This window comes from Urocampus carinirostris, chromosome 12 (genome assembly GCF_059441175.1).
Source record: "Urocampus carinirostris isolate Australia breed hairy pipefish chromosome 12, RoL_Ucar_1.0, whole genome shotgun sequence".
Classification (NCBI taxonomy): Eukaryota; Metazoa; Chordata; class Actinopteri; order Syngnathiformes; family Syngnathidae; genus Urocampus; species Urocampus carinirostris.
This window is the reverse complement of record NC_142360.1, coordinates 32,179,509-32,199,272: the sequence shown is the minus strand read 5'-3', so window position 1 is coordinate 32,199,272 and position 19,764 is coordinate 32,179,509. Positions and strand designations below refer to the sequence as shown.

At 38.9% G+C, this 19,764-nt stretch overlaps 1 protein-coding gene across 2 annotated transcripts in view; it reads right to left on the bottom strand.

The window, feature by feature from the left end:
* Nucleotides 1-446: 446 nt before the first annotated feature.
* The window catches only part of clocka (clock circadian regulator a), a 32,428-nt gene continuing 13,110 nt past the window's right edge, over nucleotides 447-19,764 (bottom strand). Inside the window, exons 3-22 of one of the 2 annotated variants that reach the window (XM_088350418.1) lie at nucleotides 15,605-15,712; nucleotides 15,408-15,497; nucleotides 14,546-14,602; nucleotides 14,330-14,478; nucleotides 14,122-14,213; nucleotides 13,967-14,056; nucleotides 13,779-13,899; nucleotides 13,587-13,700; nucleotides 12,783-12,904; nucleotides 12,593-12,675; nucleotides 12,411-12,517; nucleotides 12,197-12,344; nucleotides 9,876-9,951; nucleotides 9,680-9,800; nucleotides 8,239-8,342; nucleotides 7,402-7,581; nucleotides 6,407-6,724; nucleotides 5,203-5,339; nucleotides 4,957-5,134; nucleotides 447-4,048 (exon numbers count right to left, since the gene is read on the bottom strand). In XM_088350418.1, the coding sequence (XP_088206544.1) occupies nucleotides 3,926-4,048; nucleotides 4,957-5,134; nucleotides 5,203-5,339; nucleotides 6,407-6,724; nucleotides 7,402-7,581; nucleotides 8,239-8,342; nucleotides 9,680-9,800; nucleotides 9,876-9,951; nucleotides 12,197-12,344; nucleotides 12,411-12,517; nucleotides 12,593-12,675; nucleotides 12,783-12,904; nucleotides 13,587-13,700; nucleotides 13,779-13,899; nucleotides 13,967-14,056; nucleotides 14,122-14,213; nucleotides 14,330-14,478; nucleotides 14,546-14,602; nucleotides 15,408-15,451 (2,364 nt within the window). In that variant the 5' untranslated portion in view covers nucleotides 15,452-15,497; nucleotides 15,605-15,712 and the 3' untranslated portion in view covers nucleotides 447-3,925. Of the gene's footprint in view, nucleotides 4,049-4,956; nucleotides 5,135-5,202; nucleotides 5,340-6,406; nucleotides 6,725-7,401; nucleotides 7,582-8,238; nucleotides 8,343-9,679; nucleotides 9,804-9,875; nucleotides 9,952-12,196; nucleotides 12,345-12,410; nucleotides 12,518-12,592; nucleotides 12,676-12,782; nucleotides 12,905-13,586; nucleotides 13,701-13,778; nucleotides 13,900-13,966; nucleotides 14,057-14,121; nucleotides 14,214-14,329; nucleotides 14,479-14,545; nucleotides 14,603-15,407; nucleotides 15,498-15,604; nucleotides 15,713-19,764 lie in introns of both variants that reach the window. The other variant, XM_088350417.1, reaches the window with a different exon arrangement.

Genomic DNA, 19,764 nt, shown 5'->3' with positions numbered 1-19,764 from the left:
AAAATGTATATGATTGAAATAAACAGCTAGTGGTATTACACTTTCAGACGAATTGTTAAATTCATCATTTATGTAAGGAAATTAATTCAGAAGTCTTAAATATTTTGCTGTATGAAACCAATTAGAGAATTGAAAGCGTTTATCTTTTCAGATTATTGCTTTACAAATATGTTCTACACAATTTCTTTCCCAATTCCGAATTTACTGTATTGTTGAGTGAAGGCAAAATTTAGCTGTAGGGCCACTCCTAAGCGCTAGGCGTCGCCATTATACAACAATTACATTTAAGCCTCATCTCGATTTACAGAAATGGAGCGCAGTTTATTGCTTTGGAATTATGTTACATTCACGTTTGAATACGATAAATATCTTATAAAATCGTGAAACTTATGTTGAAATGTGTTTTTATTCAGTATTTGATAGCAAAACGCATCTGTATCAAAAAGTTTCAGAGTCAAGCAAAAAATACATACCTTTCTTATTTTTGATTGACATGGTAAATTTATTTTAAGCATGATGGAGTACAGACATTTTATTCAACACAGGAACTTAAAGGGACAGTGTGTATTATTTAGTGCAGGCATGCCAAACTAGGTTTGGCTCAGGGGTAGGATCCAGACGTTATGTTCTCAGGTGGGACGGATCAATACAAAATTGTCAACACCAAATATTTAGCTTTATTATTCCGCCTACTGTAGTAGCCTACCCTACAAAATATAATCTTGGATGGTAAGGGATCTTTTCTAAGCACAACAGATTTATTCACTTACAATGAAAACAATATATGTTTGGCATTCACTGTGTTAACAAATGCTTTATTTTAAGAGCTGAGCTTTACATCTAAACCAACTCAGAATACGAAACAAACTCAAGTGGGAGCTATGTACAAAATCATGCTTGCTTCAATTGTCCTACTGTTTTGAAATAAAGGAACACAAAGTAAGAGTTTTAGAAATAAACAAACAATGACAACAGATATATCTAGTAGGCTGGGTCTACTGAAGCTGAGAAAATACGGAACAGTATTGTCTTTAACGTGAAACCAGAGTAGACGTCAGCTCTTTTACACCTTTGCTGCCCTCTTGTGGCGGGAAGGATCATTTGGTTTGTATTTATATCATAACTTTAATAGAAATAAGCTAGAGACTTGCTTTTTTTGACATACCGTATTTTCCGCACTATAAGGGGCACCCCCAAAAAATAGTTTTTGGTCCTATATTTTCCATACATAAGGCGCACCGGATGATAAGGCGCTACAATGGGAACGTCGACAAAACAGTCAGATAGTTCAGTCAAACTTATTACCCCCTTAACATTCCGAAAGCTTGCAAAGAAGCAAATACGTGTCTCAGACATGTACGGAAACAGTGTCTGTACGATGTCACCAATCACTCAAATGCATCGTTCCAAATATTATTCGGAAGGTTAAAGTCTTGGGATTCAAGAAATGCCAAACATTTCTTAGTTTCCATTTTACTTTTTGGTGGCAACTGTGTGGACAGCAAAGTAAGAATTTTATTGTGCAGGGAAACGGGGTTCTTTACGGTGCATATGACAATAAACACTTTGAATTGAATTTAGTTGAAAAATAGACTCATCACAGAAACATCAAGATCAAGATACCGGGAAAATATAAATCCGCATAGCTCACCTAAGTTCTCTTGCAGCCTTCACGTTCATTAATGATACGTAACCATGGTTCTTACAACCATGAGTGTAGTAAATCCAGGAGAGTAAAATATTTACAAATACAGAATAGTAAAAAAAAATGTTTTCTCTATGCTGTAGTGCAACCCAACGTGTGATTCACATTCATCTTTTTCGGCCAATTGCAAGCTTTATTTCGCCCCTTTAGCCTATGCGAGCCTGTAAATGATAAAAAGGATCCGCCCCCTTTACCTCTGAATAACTTTAGCCAATAGTGACTGATTCAAAGGATGATTGACACATTGGTTAGGAAATGAAACGCCGGTATATAAATCTCAGCATACACCGCGGACTACTTCGCCTTCGGGGGAAAATCTAGTCGGCGGCTGCTTGCTTTAGTTGCAAGACTTTGCGACTTAATATTGATCCAAATATAAGGCGCACTGTATTATAAGGCGCATGGTCAGCTTTTGAAAAAAATAAAGGCTTTTAGGTGCGCCTTATGGTGCGGAAAACAAAAATTTACAGTGGACCGGATTAAATCATTCAAATAACCGGATCCAGCCCGCGGGTCTAATGTTTGACATGCCTGATTTAGCACCTCCTAGTAGTAAAAAAATAAATTAAAATAAAAACTCCACTTGTGCAAAGAAAAACAATAGTTTTAAATAATAATCATGCATTTTTTAAATACTCATAAGTCAAGAAATGTTCATCTACTTTACATAACATGAGCCTCACTCCGGGAGCTGACATACAGTGATTGTCCACCATCTTGCTGCTACGGGTACCCAAAAACCTCAAAAGGCTTTGCAAAAATAGAGAAGGAAAATTGTGCGTTTTGGTCACTTTGAGTCTCCGTAGCTTGTATTCTTCCGTGTGCTTTGTAGCACTTGTTTTCGGTCACACTACTCTGGCATCTAATCACAGAACAACTGCACCATACACAGGGTTTGTACACCTTTCTCGTGGCCAAATTTAAGGACTTTTTGAGATTTTTTAAAGCCAATTTTCCAATTTCTCCAGTACCCTGGATCTTGGTCTTACCACCTGTCCCCTTGGGTGTGACCAATAGGGGGCGAAGATGCTTCACATGACAACGCCATACAAAGTAATGCCATGGCCATTGGTCACCAGGGCGGAAGCCATCAGACCAGGAGTTTCAGCGTTTCAAAAGATTCAATTTTTCCCCTTTTTTTAATTTGCTTTCTATTGAATCAGACTGCCGGTCAACACAGCAACAATTTCAAGCACTTACAAGCATTTCACCCATTATTCAAGCACTTTTCAAACCTTGAAAACAATCATTTTCAAGGATTCCAACCACTCGTACGAACCCTCATACGGCAGTCTCGCGCGGTCAAATAATACACACTGTCCCTTTAATTGTGATGAGAAAACAGGAGTTGAAACGGGAAAGTTGAAAGTGGTTTACGAAAAAATAAAGATAAAATCAAAAAGTTGCAAAAAATAAACCATTTGTATAGCAAAGCAACACAGTTTGCACAGTTTTTGGCAATCTTCCTTCAATTCCATAAAAAAGTACGTTCCTCTTCTGCGTCATATAAAATAGCACTTTTTATGTATCTACAATATATAACAAATAAGCACAGTTGTTGTTCAAAGTCCATTCTTGAGAACATCTACAATAAAAGTTATTTGGTAGGAGGTAACAACAAAATGGTGGTATCTTTTGCATAAAGCAGGGTTTTCCAAACCGGGTTGGTGGCCCGAAAATGGGCGATGAGGCCTTAATTTAGGTCAAGAGTTAAGACTGGGCCTTAAAAATCCAGCCCGACCCGGCCCGCGGGTAATAGAGCCCGGGCCACCCTGGGTCAAACAAGTTCCCTGGATTTTAGAGACAGAGCCCAAAGCAAACTCGAATTTCTATATTTTATAAGTGAGGAAGAAAGGAAGGCTCCTCCTCAGTGCGCATGGACGAGCATGCAGATGCGGGGTGCCTTGCGCGAGAGGGGACAGAATCCTTTACGCGGATCCTCCACGAAGAACAATGATGGGTGGACGATTAAAAAAAAAAAAGTCAGCAAAAAAGAAGCCCGGCCCAAACCCTAACAAAAGGACTGACATTTTAAGCCCGACTTGACCTGAATTTCGGGCCAGGCTCGGGCTTAAAACCGTACCTTTAGCTCAAGGCAACAAGTGATGCGGCGGCCACAAAGCCATTTCTGTGCCACAAGTGGGCGCCTTCAGTGCAAACGAGAATCCTTCACAGTGGTTTCAGTCCAGGATTAGTTCGTCCCCCTTTGTTACGATTGCTTTAAGCGTCCGTCCTGTGAATGTGAACTTGTTGTTTCGGCTGATTTGTGGCAGCGGCAAACGTGGCCGCCTGCTGCAATGGGAATGTTCCGGCCGGTAGAATCAAAGAGCCGCTGTGAAGCATCTGCGGAAACATCGGCAGTTTTCTGGTTACAGGGTTCGTACACCTTTAACGGCCAAATTCAAGCACTTTTCAAGGACTTTCAAAGCCAATTTTCCAATTTATCCAGTACCATTAAAAGAAGAGATCCAATGTGAATCAATCCATGGCCCTGTGTTTTGAGGTCACTGAGTGTTGTCAAAACAGAAACAGCAAAATAAAATTCAAACAGATAATAATAATAACCAGAGCTGCCAATTATTGAAAACCGAATTTGAATGAATGAATGAATGAAAACTTTATTCGAACATCAAAATGAAAACAGAACAAAAACAATAACTCAACAACAAAATAACGTGACATAATATGTTCGAAAAGGGGTAGTAAGAAGCAAATGCTTATATTACCTTCCCATTCATCTTCCCCACTAAATATACCAATGATATAACAACTATTGTAATGATATTAATAATAACAGTTTTGATATAAGAATAGCAACAATAACACAAAGTTAACTAGACACACTATTCCCAATCTCCAGCACCACTTATACCCCACCCTCCTCATCTCTGTATTCCGCCAGGAATGTTCCTTTGTATCTAAACCTGAACAAGTGAATAGTTGGACACCGTTTGATCTCGTCTTGCAATCACCCAATCAAAGTCGTTTGCCAGCGTTTTTATTTATCAGTTTAAATGGTTTCTTATCGAACTTCTGCTTTAAGTTGCTTCGGCTTTATATGGACCAAAATCGGGATGAAATCACTTGACTTTGGAACGCCACAGAGAGATGTGCAATAGTTACATTTTATTTCGGAGCCATATGTACTCATGAAAAGAGCCATATATGGCTCCTGAGCTATAGGTTCCCAACCCCTGATCTAAATGGACATATTAATAGAATGATTACAAGAAGGAAAAAGTCAGACATACCTGTTGATCCTGTTGTTGTGTGGGCTGCTGAGCGATGCTGATAGTCTGGGCATGTCCTTGCTGGGGGGCGAAAGCTGTCACCATCGGGCCCATGAACATTGTGGACGGTACCATCACAGCCCTGCACGCCATCTGGCCCGTCATCAGTTCGGTGAGAAGCTGCCGGCTGGCCGGAAACCTGCAGCCCGGTAAACGTCAATCGACCTCTCCTACTTGTCTTGGTGGCTAAAAGAGAAAAGTTCAAACCTGATTTGGGCGCCGCGGCCCTGCGTGAAGGCAGCCATGGCAGTCGTGGTGGCATCCGCGTTGGCCATTTGGACCATGTTGGCGGCGTTCTGCTGCGAGATCATCACCGTGTTGTACAAGGATGCAGCGAGTGAAGGCTGAGGAGGAAAATCAAAATGGAACTTCAATTTTTGTTTTATAATTGCTCTAAAAGTATTTTTTTATTTATAGTGCATTGACTGATCAGTCGAAATATATTGCTGATCAGAATGGTGGCATGTTGCTGTTCTTCAATTCATAGGTTAGGCTCATCTCTGAAGAGTGGGATGATGCAGATGATGAAAGTGCTGTATCTGAGTCAGATCAGGAGTTTTTTTTCTTGCTACTGGTAAATATGCAAACCAGTAATGTCTGTTTTATGTGGGGAGCAAACCTCTACCCCAAAACACGGCCTGGGGAGGGGTAGGAACCCCAGGCTGTACTTGCCCAAGGTACACCACAGGAAATGGTGCCCCTACGGCCAAATTATATATATATATATATATATATATATATATATATATCAATGCCAAAACACTGTATTTATACATTATCTCATCTCATCAACTTTACCGCTTATCCTTATTAGGGTCGCGGGGGGGCTGGAGCCCATCCCGACCATCTCCGGGCAGTGGGCAGGGGACACCCTGAACTGGTTGCCAGCCAATCACAGGGCACACGGGGACAGACAACTCACTCATTCACACCTAGGGACAATTTGGACCGGCCGATTCACCTGAAATGCATGTCTTTGGAATGTGGGAGGATACCGGAGTGCCCGGAGGAAACACACGCAAGCACGGGGAGAACATACAAACTCTGCACAGGAAGGCCGGTAGCTGGAATTGAACCCACGCAGGAGGTTCCCACGACCTCAGAACTGTGCCGCACACGCGCTAACTGTTGCGCCGCCGTGCTGCCTTTATACATTATTTGCTTGCTTAATAGAATGATTAGTGTGACTACAATTATTACAAAATAAAGGAATAAACAATTGTCTTCCCCATTGTCAATATTTTGAGAAAGAATTTTGCGAGAAAAGGGGGCACAATTGAGGGGAAGGGGTACTAAGCGGATTGAGCCTCACTCATAATGACTTTCATTAATGTGATTGTTTTGCTTGCGTTAACGACAATAATAGCGGACAAAGATGGAAGAAATAGAGAGCAAGAAAATGATGTTGTACCTGTGTGAGAGTTGGGTTTTGCTGGAGCTGGACAGCATGTTGTTGTTGTGGTTGCTGTTGCTGAACGGTCTGTAAATGACCAGTCGAAACCACTTGGCCCTGCATGCCTGGTAGTGGTGGCCCAGGTAGTAACTGGGAGCCCCCCTGCAAGGCACCTTTCTGCACCAGCATCTGTAGGCTCTGCTCTTGCACTTTCTGCAGCTCCTGCTGGATCTTCCACAGCTCATCCAGCTGCCGTTGGATGTTGCTCTCGATGTCGTGAGTGCGCTGCTCCAGCTGCTCCTTCAAGTGCTGCACTGAGTCCGGTTGGCTTGAAAACTGAGGACACAACTTTTAGATACTGCATTCTTAATTTATTTTAAACATTTTGATGTATATTTGGGACTCCTCATTACACACATAAATAAAATCATATGATAGTCTTACGATGTTAAATCTGAAGCATAATTAGGACCCCCGAACGACCGTGACAAATTAAGCCAAGTGACACACATTGTTGTTACTAAGAGGCTTTTACATTTTTTTTAAAATCAACTATTTGGCTGGTGGATGTGTTTTGTGTTTGCGACAGTTGCCGTTCTGGAGTCAGGGTGTTAGTCACTAGCTTTCCAGTTGGAAAGGTAGCAATAGCGCTAATGTCATAGATTCTAGGATTCGCATCAATATTTACAATTACTGTATTGTACAGTCAAAGCTATTTAATCTCCTCTATTGTAATATTTGAAAAGGAAAAATTCATAACTGAAGCGCTATTCCTTATAGGATTCTCTTCTGCATCTGATATTTTATGGTATCATCACATAAAAATGCCAAAACACATTATTTGCTTGCTTAATTGAATGATTAGTGTTACTACAATTTTTAACAAAATAAAGAAATAAACAATTGTTTTCCCCATTGTCAATATTCTTTAAATAATAAAATGTATGAAAAAAAGGGACTTATCGTGTAACTTTGATTTTATGCCATTTGCACATTTATGCCATAATACTTACTGGAGAGCCGTTGTGAACTTGTTGTTGTTGTTGTTGTTGTTGTTGTTGTTGCTGCTGCTGCTGCTGCTGCTGCTGCTGTTGTTGTAGTTGTTGTTGTAGTTGTTGCTGCTGCTGCTGCTGTTGTTGTAGTTGTTGTGAAACTGTCGCTGTCTTTATTGTGCTTTGTGAGCTTACAGAGTGCTAGAGACAGCCACACAATACATGACAATAATTAAAGAGTGATGTGGTTTTTGTTGTCACATTTGCTAACTTGTCAACATTCCGATTGTGATGCAAGAGATATTATTTTAACATTTTATTCATGTGTTAATTAATTTGATGATTAACTTATGAATCAGCTTAAGATTCAAAATGTAATTGCTGGATTCCAAAACAGATCTGACGGTTCATACACCTTTTTAACGGCCATATTCAAGCATTTTTTAAGCACTTTCAAAGCCAATTTTTCCAGTACCCGGCATTTCGGTCTCTTTACCTGTCCACGTAGGGGACACTTGACATGACAATGCCATACAAACCGATTCCAGCTGCCCTTTTTCATGAGGGTAGAAGAAATATAACAGCAACCAATTTCAAGCATTTGCAAGCACTTCACCCAACATGTAAGAACTTTCTATGGGTTTCAAGCATCTGTACGAACCCTGAGATCATTAATTCAAATTACATTTTTTGTACACGTTAATGAATAATAAATTGCGTACTCAAAATATACCAGTCTATTGGGTGCCTTTATAGGTCTAGACATTAAACTAGGAGGAGCCGGGAATTGAACCTGCGACCCCTTGATCCCAAGAGGTCCGCTCTTCCCTCATGAGCACTTCTAGGTTTTGTACCTACCTGGCTACCAATTGATGATCTCCTTTGAGCCACAACGCCTGCATTGGACCCAGCCTGGCGACCTGGCGTGGTCTGGACTGGGGCTTGGGGATTCACTTGGGATGCTGAGGAAGAGACCAACTTAATTAGGGCTGCAACTAACGATTCATTTCATAATCGATAAATCGGTCGATTATTTTTTTAGATTTATTGAGGAATCAGATTTCTCTTTAAAAAATTGAATTTTCCTCTTTTTTCAAATATCAAAGTTTTGGAAACTATGGGAAAATAGTGCACAAAACAACAAAACATCCTGTAATTTAAAACAATAAAAAATATAATATAATAAAAAGTGTTTGTCAATTAACTTGACAATAAACAAAAATACATACAAATGTATGCAAGACACGTGCAAATATGTAAGACACTCTTTTCCGACCACCTTATGCAAAGATCACATTATATTTGGACTTATCATACAACACAAAAAAAACATTTCATTTTATCTGTTTCAATTTTTATATCCACAAAAAATATGTCAAAAATGTAACCAAAGCCACCTTTTAAAATCTTTCAATACATTTGTTTTTTTGGGTTACATCTCTGAATATGATTATCATTCCCTATATGAATATGATATATGCTCAAGAATCTGCCTCTTGTGTCACGTTTAAAATGTTATTTTTCCTTTTCTTTTAACTTTAACTTGTTTCATGACGAAACTGTCAAACACTACAAAGTTGAAACTTTCATGTCAATATTGTTTGTAATGATGTAAAGATCTATATTTGGGATTAAAAAAAAAGGTTTTGTATAAAAACGGCCTTGTCGCTCTCTGCAGGACTTTATAGCACTAAGGAGTTAATATTTTTAATTTATATTTTATTGTTTTGCATTTTCACGGATTTTGTGTTGTTTGAATCTCTTCAAGTGAGTAAAAATCTAAAACTTTTGTATTTTACAAATTCTTTTTTGCAGCTTTGTGAATATTTTAATTTGTATTCATCGTGTTTTGCAAGGATCCCCTGCAAAAGATATGAAATTACTACTTACTAAATAATTTGGTGCATCAAGTTTTATTATTATTGATAATATATCGCTAGAAAAAAAACTGAGGAGCCATTTCGGAGTCGAAAGAGCCGTCTCTTCTCAAGGAGCCGAGCTGAAATTGCCGCTTCTGGAAATAGAGCCTGAATTCCCACGACTAGTCCTATAAACCTGCCCTTTTGGATGCTACAGTAGGGGGGAGTAACACTTCACATTACAACTCAATAATGAGGACTGAGCCACCATCGGCGTCACTTTTACTAACTTTGTTTTTTCTCAGTTTAAAAGCTTGGTCTATCGAAGTAGACTGCCATCAAACACGGCAATAGAAATCATTTCAAGCATTTTCAAACACTTTACCCAAAATTTAAGCAGGTTCAAGGATTTCAAGCACCCGTACGCCCCGGTCACTTACATGGGGCTTCCGACAGTGGCATGTGGGCCGATTTACGTGAGCTGCGTGAGGACGGCGAGAGCGGTCCGCTGCTGCCAAAGCGCTCCAGCGCCTCCTGGAGGCTGGTGGAGTTGGGCTGTGACTGCTGGGGAACAAGGGAGGAATCAACAGTAAACAGATTGCCAAATTGATGCAGTTACCGAGGGCTGTCGCTCACCTTGTCTGCCTTCATCTCTGGAGGTGACGCTTTTGGACCACACTCTCGCCGCTGTTCTGATCTTACTTCGCTGTAGCTGATGAATAGAAAAATATGCAGTCTATAATGATAAAGTCCCTAACAATCCGTCCAAAACTGTTGATAAAATGTCTGTACTGTATTCCATAAAATTACTTTAACCCCTCGTTACATAGCTTGTACGTACTTTGCGGCTTCACGGGTTGAAAAGTATTCCTGCGATTCACTTTCCCCCATCGTGTATTGCTGTGAGCAGGGGCCTGCAGAGAGCCTCCTGCCTCTTTTTTGTCCACCAAAAAGTAAACTGCACTTAGGCAGTTGCCATCCATTATCCCCCAATATACGATCACATATTTTATTCAATTATTTCCACCTTATATGAACTGCACTTGTGCAGCCGAGATCTATCATCTCGAACCCCATAATGCTGCGAGTGGGGACTTTTGTAGGGAGGCGAGCTATTTTGGCCTGCCTAAAATGAAATGCATGGTTGTGGATGTGATCTATTCTCCCCAGTGGACTATTGTTGTGTCCCGAGACCAAGAGAGCAAATTAATGTTATGCATGGAGGTTTTTTTCTGTTCTTCCCGCTAAAATGAACAGCACCCAAGCAGTGACAATCCATTATCCTCGGTCAACTATTGTTGCCACATCGCGGATTTTAGCATTTCGCAAGGGGTTCTGGTCTACATTACCCACAATAAACAAGGATTACAATATACATTTTTACTGGTCTTCTCAAGAGTAATTCCATGCTTTGAATTAGGTAAACTTTCCAGTGTTTAATACAAAACATAATAGGACATTGAAATATCTTGTCTTTTAAAATCAATAGGTAAATTTAATAGGATTTTAATAATCCATCCCACTTCTTACATATTCACAATGTCATTTCAGTGTAATCATATGTTTTCAAATTGCTGGGACTCACTTTTTGTTTTGTTTTTTTCTAAAAGCGATAGACAAGCAAGTTGGTTCTAACGTTTGACACCAACAAAAAATGTTTTGTTTATTAAGTTTGCATTAAATCTTTTGTACAACTCGAAAATAAAAATCCAAACAGCGGTCCTGCTTCAAACAATTTGTTATACATCATTTATTATTGTTATTTTTTTAACGAAGAATACTTAACGTAAAATTTGGACTATAAGCCGTGACTTTTTTCCAAGCTTTCAACTCTGTGGCTTATGCAAAGATGGGGCCAATTTGTGCATCTTTCCCTAACGGCCGCCAGGGGCACACGACCAATATAAGTTAAGAGGACTAGTTTATAGGCTGGGGCGTCGTTGGTGTCATGCTCTTTCCAGACATCTTCAACATCTTACTTAGTGTTTACTATTCTGTGTACAGTAATGCTAATGGTAATTCACCCTGGTCAATCCTGGAAGGGGGAATACCGCATGTGAGGTCCTTTCTCAAGGTTTCTCTTTTTTCCTCAAACGGAGGTTTTTGAGTTGTTCCTTGCCCGCATGCTGGTTTAAGATCAGGTAATTGTGTAATTGTGTAATTTTGTAATTGTAATCCTGTGCAGTCCTTTGAGACATTTTTGTGATTAAGGGCTATATAAACAAATGTGACTTGACTTGAAGAGTGAGACAGGTGTAACATATGTGTCGAGAAAGACGCAACGTTAATGTAACTTGGCGCTTTGTGTATGAATAAAACTAGCATGAACAGACAGGTGTCAATTAAAATGGGAGCGCTAACGACCCAATTGGGAATAATAGTCTGTTTATTTGTAAACGAAAATAATGTGGTGAAACGAACGGATTACAAGAAGCAACGTCCAATGAAGCAGAAATGTTTAAGGCGGATTTCTATTTATCTGCCAGCTCTATGGTGTATTTTGGAGTAAGTATTTTACACGTTTAGATTCTACCGATTGTCCTTCATGTAACGAAACCATTTCTGTGGACATTCAAAGAAGATGAAGACAGCCAGACGACGTACTGGTGAGTCACCACACCGTTATTCATATCTTGAATCCCAAGTGTTAACACTCTCCAATTATATGTGGCATGATACTTATTTGTTCATCAAAAGTCTGGAGGCCCTCCGGCGGGCCATCAGAACATTAAGGGGGTAAAGTACTGTATATACATTTTTTGTAAAGGTAATGACTTTAAACCATTAAATACGGAAAACATTAGTCAAATTTGGCAAAATAAAAATCATTCAGTGGTAAACCAAACAAAAGCCAGATACGTTTCCCCCATGCAAGAATCTTACTTTCTCACTTTAAAAAACTCTAAGAACAATAAAGGTTTTGATTTCAACGAGCATTAGCGAGCGTTTTCCTTTACCTGACAACTGTGTGTGTGCAGACGATGAACTCGGGTCGAGAGTTCCACTGGTGGTAAGTGATGTAATAGCGAGTCTGCAACCAAATCCACTGCTGGCCTTTGGTGAGGAATCGGTAGAAGCAGGACTTTCCTTTGCCGTATTGCATGACTATAAACACAAATCTTACGTTACATCCTATCCTAACGCATTTTGAATTGACAGAAGCGTCCTCACGGTGCTCGTGGCATTTCGCCAAGGTATCAAGGTCTTCCGTGTGGTAGTAGTCATAACCGGATGTGCCTAGGACCTCAAACGGCAGGTAGCCTATTATAGGCGGAGCCCTAGAATCCGACGTGTTGAAAAAATGCCTTTTTATAAACAGTTTGTTACATTATTAACGAAGAGGTGACTTGTACCTGTGGTCTAAGAAGAGAAACTTCCACTCTAAACTGTGCCTGGAGGTGAATTCTTCATTGGGCTCCTCCACAGTGCACATTTCCTGTTAAGTAATTTTGAATGTTTTTATCAAGTAAGTGCTAGAAATGAAAATACATAATACATGGCTTTAAGATTAGTTTTACGTGTCAAGAGTTTGCAATTGTGTACCTTGATGAACTTGGGTTTGGCAAGCCTCACAGTGGCAACAAGACAAAGCTGATCCTTGAAGGCTGGCTGAAGAGATCGTTGGATGACGTTCTCCGTGAAGCCATTGTGAGGGCAATGGTGCACTAGAGGAGGCAGATTACAGTTCGCACACATGTTAGCATTATGGGTATTTAATCTATATTTGGGCTTGTTGGGTTTTGTTGCCATTTTTTGATAAAAATGAAAAAAAAAAGATTTTAAAATATACACATACAAAAAAATATTTTACATCCAGTAAAGCATTCAGAGCAATCTGATTGGGTGAGCGGTAGGAATGGGCTGAGCTATACACATAGCGCGCCCACTCCATCTCCCCCTCGCCCAGTGCCATCTGCACGTTGGTATCCTCATTTGCAGTATTTTGTGACATTTTTACAGACACTTTGCTCGCAGCTTGTTTAAAAACAATTATTTAGGACAAAAATTACAGTCAAAATGAGCCTCAACACTCTTTAGTAACTGCGGGAGGGAGACTTATTTCAAGTGGTATATTTATGTTAATATTGGGCACAGGCTATGACATTATCATTTCATAAATTTGATCAAATCATGAAACAGCTCTCTCCAAAATGAAATCAAAATATTTTTGTTTTTATGGCTCTCTGGTTTAAAAAAGGTTCCCAACCCCAGTGTTAAATCTGGTTGCATATTATAAAAAACAAATAAACAACAAATAATTGTTAAATGTAAATAGTTTGGCCCAATGTGCTTTTAGGTATACGATTGTCTCTTTTGTTTTAATATATATATGATTGTGTTCTGCACCTTTGTTTAGGGACTTGAAATTTCCAATAAACTTGACATATTCGTACACCGGTGGTTCCTCGGGGTCCAAGGTCCCTCGGAGCATGTGGCAGCAGAACTCCAGTTGGTTCTTGTCTGTCATTTGCGGAAAATATGTATGAAACAAAATGCCGGCTTGAATTATTAACAAAAAAAACCTAAAAAGTGTTTTACTCTTGAGATATTCAGGCGTCAGCATTTCCCCCTCGGCAATGTACGAGGACAGCACCTTGTAGACCTCCGAGTGCTCCCTCGTGGGCAGGAAGTTCAACAGGTTCTGTTCCACGAGATCGCACTGGAACATATAGTTTTTTCAGCACTCATCGTTCCAGAAGATGCTTGATAGGAATCAGGTAACTCACAGGAAGGTGCTCCAGCAGAGGAGTGACGCTCTCAGAGGCGTAGATGATGTTGCCGTCGGTTGTGATGGCGAGGAAGAAACCATCTAAAGCCTGAGAAAAAGTACAGAACTTCAGAAAGTTGACATTTTGTCTTGCAGCATTTTAACTGATCGCACCTCCAACATCAGCTGCGTGAATTCCTCGTTGCTAAGGAACGGAGGCTTCCAGTCTTGTCTTATCTCCGCTGACTCGGATTGAGCTGAGATTTCTGATGGGGGGAGAGGGAAATATATACCTTTTTAAGTTGGTTTATTGCTCATGAGAAGAATTGAAACCTTTGAATGCAATATATTTAGTTAACCTCATTTAAATATGGCTCGTCACCTTGTTGTTTCTGCAGGAAGTCAATACTCTTCTGCAAAATGGTGGACTTGTCCATTTTGCGGGTGTTACCCGGCAACATGGTGCCCAGCTCTTTGATGAGGACGTTGAAGTGATCCCGCCGCTTCTTTTCAGACTTGTTGCGTGACATCCTGAGAGTATGTTTGTATACATTAGAACAAATAAGTAACCAAGGGCATCTAGGATACAAGTTATTACCGTTTTGCTTGGTCCTTGTCGTCATCGTCCATTAGGCCAAAAATGCTTCCATCGTCCCTGAAGTTCAGAGAAAAAGTAGCTTAAATGATCAATTTTTTGAATGTAATTTTTAAAATAAGGTTTAAAACTCAATCATTACAGCTTTACCTTCAGGAGCACTAAAATAATTATCCATGTCTGTGTTCAAATATCCTGCGACCATTTGGTCTAATAATTAGCCCATCTATAGTGTATTCCATAAGGAGAGAGCAGAAAGCTAGTTTTCTACCCCAAAATATTTTTTACTGTGACTTTATTTTATTTTTATTTAATGTTTTATTTTGTTTTTTATTTGTGTACAGTTTTTAATATTACGTTTCATTTGGTATGATATTAAACAACGTATAACTTCTATTTAAATTAGTGTGTTTTTCAACTAATTTTTTGAGGGCTTTAGTCTTTTGACCACTTTTTATGGTTTTATTTTATTGTATATGTTGTCAGTTTTTCTTGTTCTCAAAATTAAAATATTTTAAATATTTATCTTTTTTCAATTTTCTTTTCCTGATAAGTTTTTTTCCCCGTTTCTTTTAATTTAGTTGTTTTTTTCTTAAACAGAAACGTGTATGTATATATCTCTCATCTCATCAGCCGTACCGCTTATCCTCATTATATAAAAAACAGACAACAAAAGAAATTAAAAAAAAATTGCCCAAAAGACTTCAGTTTTTCAATTTTACAGGTGAACGTAATACGCTTCCGCACTATTCTGGTCTTATCTATTGTGAACTAAGTTGTTGTTACATCTAGAACTCAAAAAAACTGTGGCATAAGGTTCAACAGAGTGCAAACAAGTAATATATTTTCTTGCAATGTGACTCACTGATCGATGCTCGAGGTCATTTTGATCCTTTTGACGGTTACCATTTCAGAGGCAGATTTTCAGTCGTGAAGAAAACATTTGGGATTAAACCTTGAAGAGAATTTGGGCAAAAATAAATATCCGCACCCATAATGGCACAAATAAAACCAAGCGCTGGTTGTTTTACATTGCGGACAGCCAGAATGGTAGAGACTGACCATGAAAAGAGCGGATAGTAGTGATGTCTGAATAGGGAGTCGAATGATGTCGTGAGGTCTTGTTGCCGATTCGCCGTGAATCTTGACACATGGCGGGCACATTGGAATCTATGACATTGGAAAAGAAAACAGAAACACAGGCTTTAGACGTGACCCGACTTAAAACAATAACTTGTTATTTTTGAGTTGTCCTAAATGAGGAATAAGTATCAGTTTTATATGGTACACTGGCAAAATTGGGGGGAAAAAAACCTACAAAGGTCGGAGGAGCGCTCACCTATTATCAAAAACATGCAATTCAATTAACTATTATATATTATAGGAGAGAGAATATATTTTGTGAGTCAAAACCCAAAACAGGGGTTAAATGAAAACAAACCTCCCCAACAATAAATAAGAAACAATTACAAATAGACTCCGCAGAAGATTGCTTTTGCTCGATATTTCATAAACACAACGTTAACTTAGTGCTAATGCTCATGAGTAAATAAAAGTGGCCATTTAAATTCCAAAGGTAAATATCGGCTACATATACAGATTTTTATTTGTTTAAATAATGAATGTTCATAAACAAACGCAGTGGAAAGCGATGCCCACAGGTCAGATGAACAGGCAATGAAAATAATCTTTTCAATGAGTCAAAAATTTGGTATTTGAATACATTTGTATGGACACTTTCTTCCGTTTTAGAGTGTATCGGACCTCAGCCCCAGCGTTCACACTTTGCCCCAGAGATACTGATACCAGATCTTTAATCACTAGGGAAAAACTCTTTCGTTCTGAAAATTAGAGTTCCACATTGTCCGCAAACAACTGTTTTCTTGTTCCATTGACAAATAAATGTTCTCATTTTAAAGATTACGAAACATAAAATTCCATTTTTGTATAATGATGCGTGAATGTAGGACTGGGACCTCCAAGGGTCATGTTTAATGTTTAGTAGTATGCAAAAGTTTGGGCACCCCTGATAATTTTCAAGATTTTCCTTTATAAATCATTGGTTGTACGGATCAGCAACTTTAGTTGAATATATCAAATGGCAGACAAACACAGTGACATCTGAGAAGTGAAATGAAGTTCATAAGATTTACATAAAATGTGCAATGATTGCTTAAACAAAAGTAGGCAGGTGTAAAAAAATTAGGCACCCCAATAGAAAAATTAAATCAATATTTAGTAGATCCTCCTTTTGCAGAATTAACAGCCTCCAAACGCTTCCTATAGCTTCTAATGAGGGTCTAGAGACCTTCATTTGAAGCTATAGGAAGCGTTTAAACTTTAAACCATAGATAGTAGATAGTATTCATGACTTTTTTAAATGACCAGCAAAACCAAAGCAACTTCCAAGTTTTCATTCAATGCTCAATTAGCTACAATTTTAATGTAATCCAAAACTCTTCACTACAGTAGCTTAATCTTATATGTTTTTTACTGTATCAATGTTTGTCCATGCTCAACTCATGAAACTTTACCAGTCATTTTGTGGTGTAAAATGGTGGGTGTTTACCCGTATTTGCATGGCATTTTCACTATGTACTGCTAAGGAGTGTAATGGACTTGTTTGTTTTTCTTCGTAATATTTTGCCAAGTCAAAGGCCAACAACCCACTGAAAACGGGTCCATTACCCACTTTTGAGTCCCGACCTACTAGTTGAGAAAGACCGATATGATCAACCCCCTAAAAGCTGCTTTAAAATAACTAAAATAAACTAAAATAAAATTGAAAATATTAATAGTGTACCTAAACATTGATAACTGTCTAATTATGTAGTTAACAAAGATTAATAAACTGGTAAAAAGATAAAAATATATTATTTTTAAAACATTTATTGAACCTTCTAGCAGTGCTTCAATAGCACTCATACACCATTTTCGCATTTCATAAACTTTTCTTTTTTCGACTCGATCATTCTAGTGACTGTTGTCCACTTTTCCATCCCCTTATCACTAAATTTCTTCAGACCTTTTATGGGCAGAAAAAAAGAAATCAAACCCACAAGTTCACAATAACATGAGATGTTGCTCCTCTCACATGCACTTATTAATTGAACAGGTAGAAGAGATAGAGCTGGTCATTGTTGCCATCTACAGTATAGTTCAGTGTATTTGACCCTCTGTTTTTTCTTCTTTTTAGCATTATTTTTCCAAGGAAAAGGCCCGCGACCAGTGTTCCCTCCAAGCTGCGCGCGTGCGCAATTGCGCACTGCTCGCACATTCTCAGCGCACAAGAAAATCTAGCAAGCGCACAAAAATGAGGGCTCAAAATTACTAATTAAGAAGCGACTTAAGTCAAAGTTACAGTGCATGAAGGTAAAAATACACGGGTTCCCCGACGTTGTGTCCTAAATGCGGTATTTTGAAGTCGAGTCGAAGTAGAGCGATGTTGAGTAAAGTTAGTTGAGAACCGGCTTCTTCGGCTCGGCTCACTAAAAGGAACTGGCTCTTTCGGGTACTAAACGGCTCTTCGGGTTGTTTTTGCTTCTTTAATCCCAACATGACCAAATATTATGTAAAATTATGCACAAAATGACTTAAAAGGAGGGAGGAATAGAACAAAAAAGAAAAAAATACCAAAATGAAAAAGTAGTGAAAAGCTGAGAAAAAAGGAAAAAAGGAAGAGAAAAAAGGAAGGAAAATTTTGGAAAAAAGCCAGAAAAAAAGAAAAGACAGAAATATAGGAAAAAAGTAAATAGAGAACAAAAAGAAAAAAGTAACAGCTCGGAAAAAATAGACACAACGAGATTTTTTTCGAGAATTAAAACAAAAGTAGAAAAAAAACACAGAAAAAAGAAGAAAAAGTTAGTGTTGCATTCAAATATTTTCCAATTATATCAAGTGAATCTTGTTGCCAACATTGTACTTCCACTAAAAAATGTGATTAAGTACAGTTCTGTATCTTACAACCGACTAAATAAGCCCCCAAAAATGTTAATATTATGCGACAAAAGTTTTGGATATGTTTTATAATTAATTATCTTGCCACACTTATAGTTGCTCACTGTTGTTTCAAGCGTTGCTCACCGACTTTGTGTGAACGCTCAGACCCGTGGAAAATTAGAGGGAACATTGCCCGCGACCCACTGAAAAGGGGTCCGCGACAGACTTTCGGGTCTCGACCCAACAGTTGAGAAACACTGGAATAAGGGATTGGTGGACTATGATATATTTTTAATTTAGCATTGAGAATTATACTAAGCACATAATGGGTATCACTATTACGTTTGAAATGTTGTTATTGTGGTAACCTATTAGAGTGATTGTCTTTGCCATTGAGTCCATGTGGCTCTCATGACGTCAATTTGGGTTCCGTTGTCCACCCTTGGGCTTTATTTCTTGTCTACAGTGACGCAAGCGGGGGCGCCATGTGCACACAAGAAGGCGAGCACAACTTAGTAGCAGAAGCTGAGGACTGGGCGTTTTATAACCAGGGAGAGCAGAGCTTGTGTAACTATGATGTCATGGTTACAGCTTCTCTGACCCACAGGCCCAATGACCTACTTTCATCCTTCTCCGCCATACAAACTTTATCAAGCCTCCGGTGCCACCCTGTCAAATTCATTCCACCTGACGGAGGACGTCCCACCCAGAGCCGAAAAAAACAGTTTTGCTGACAACAATATTTGTCTAATCCCTTAACAAATAAGCGAGGGTTTATTGTATATGTGTCACAGTGCAGGTTTCCACGCCACACCTGATATGGTTATTCATTGCGGGTGGGAATCTCCGTGCCTCTGATGTGAGTCATTCCGTAGGTTGCGTGACGAAGTGGGCACTGGTAGCAAATGGCGGGGGCACCGGCCCTAGCAACCGTGCTGTGTAAAAATAGATTCCCGTGAAAGTGACACCCACCTTTAGTGTTTCTTACTCGGGATTGAGCCATCATTCCAGGCGCCAGCTAACAGTGATGATTTTATTCGAATATTCGGATAGTTATTTTGTCAATGAATCAATGACATCATCAACATAATAATGCTGTAACTTCAAATCCAATTAAAACATATTGGAATTGTCAACACCTATTTTATCATCTAATTATCAACAACTGTTCTTTTTTTCATAATTACTTGGAGAACATTAGAAATAGATTTTTTTATTTTCTTGAGATTTTGAACAGTTAAAGCCCCAGTGTGTAATATTCGACCATTAAATGGCACTGCATT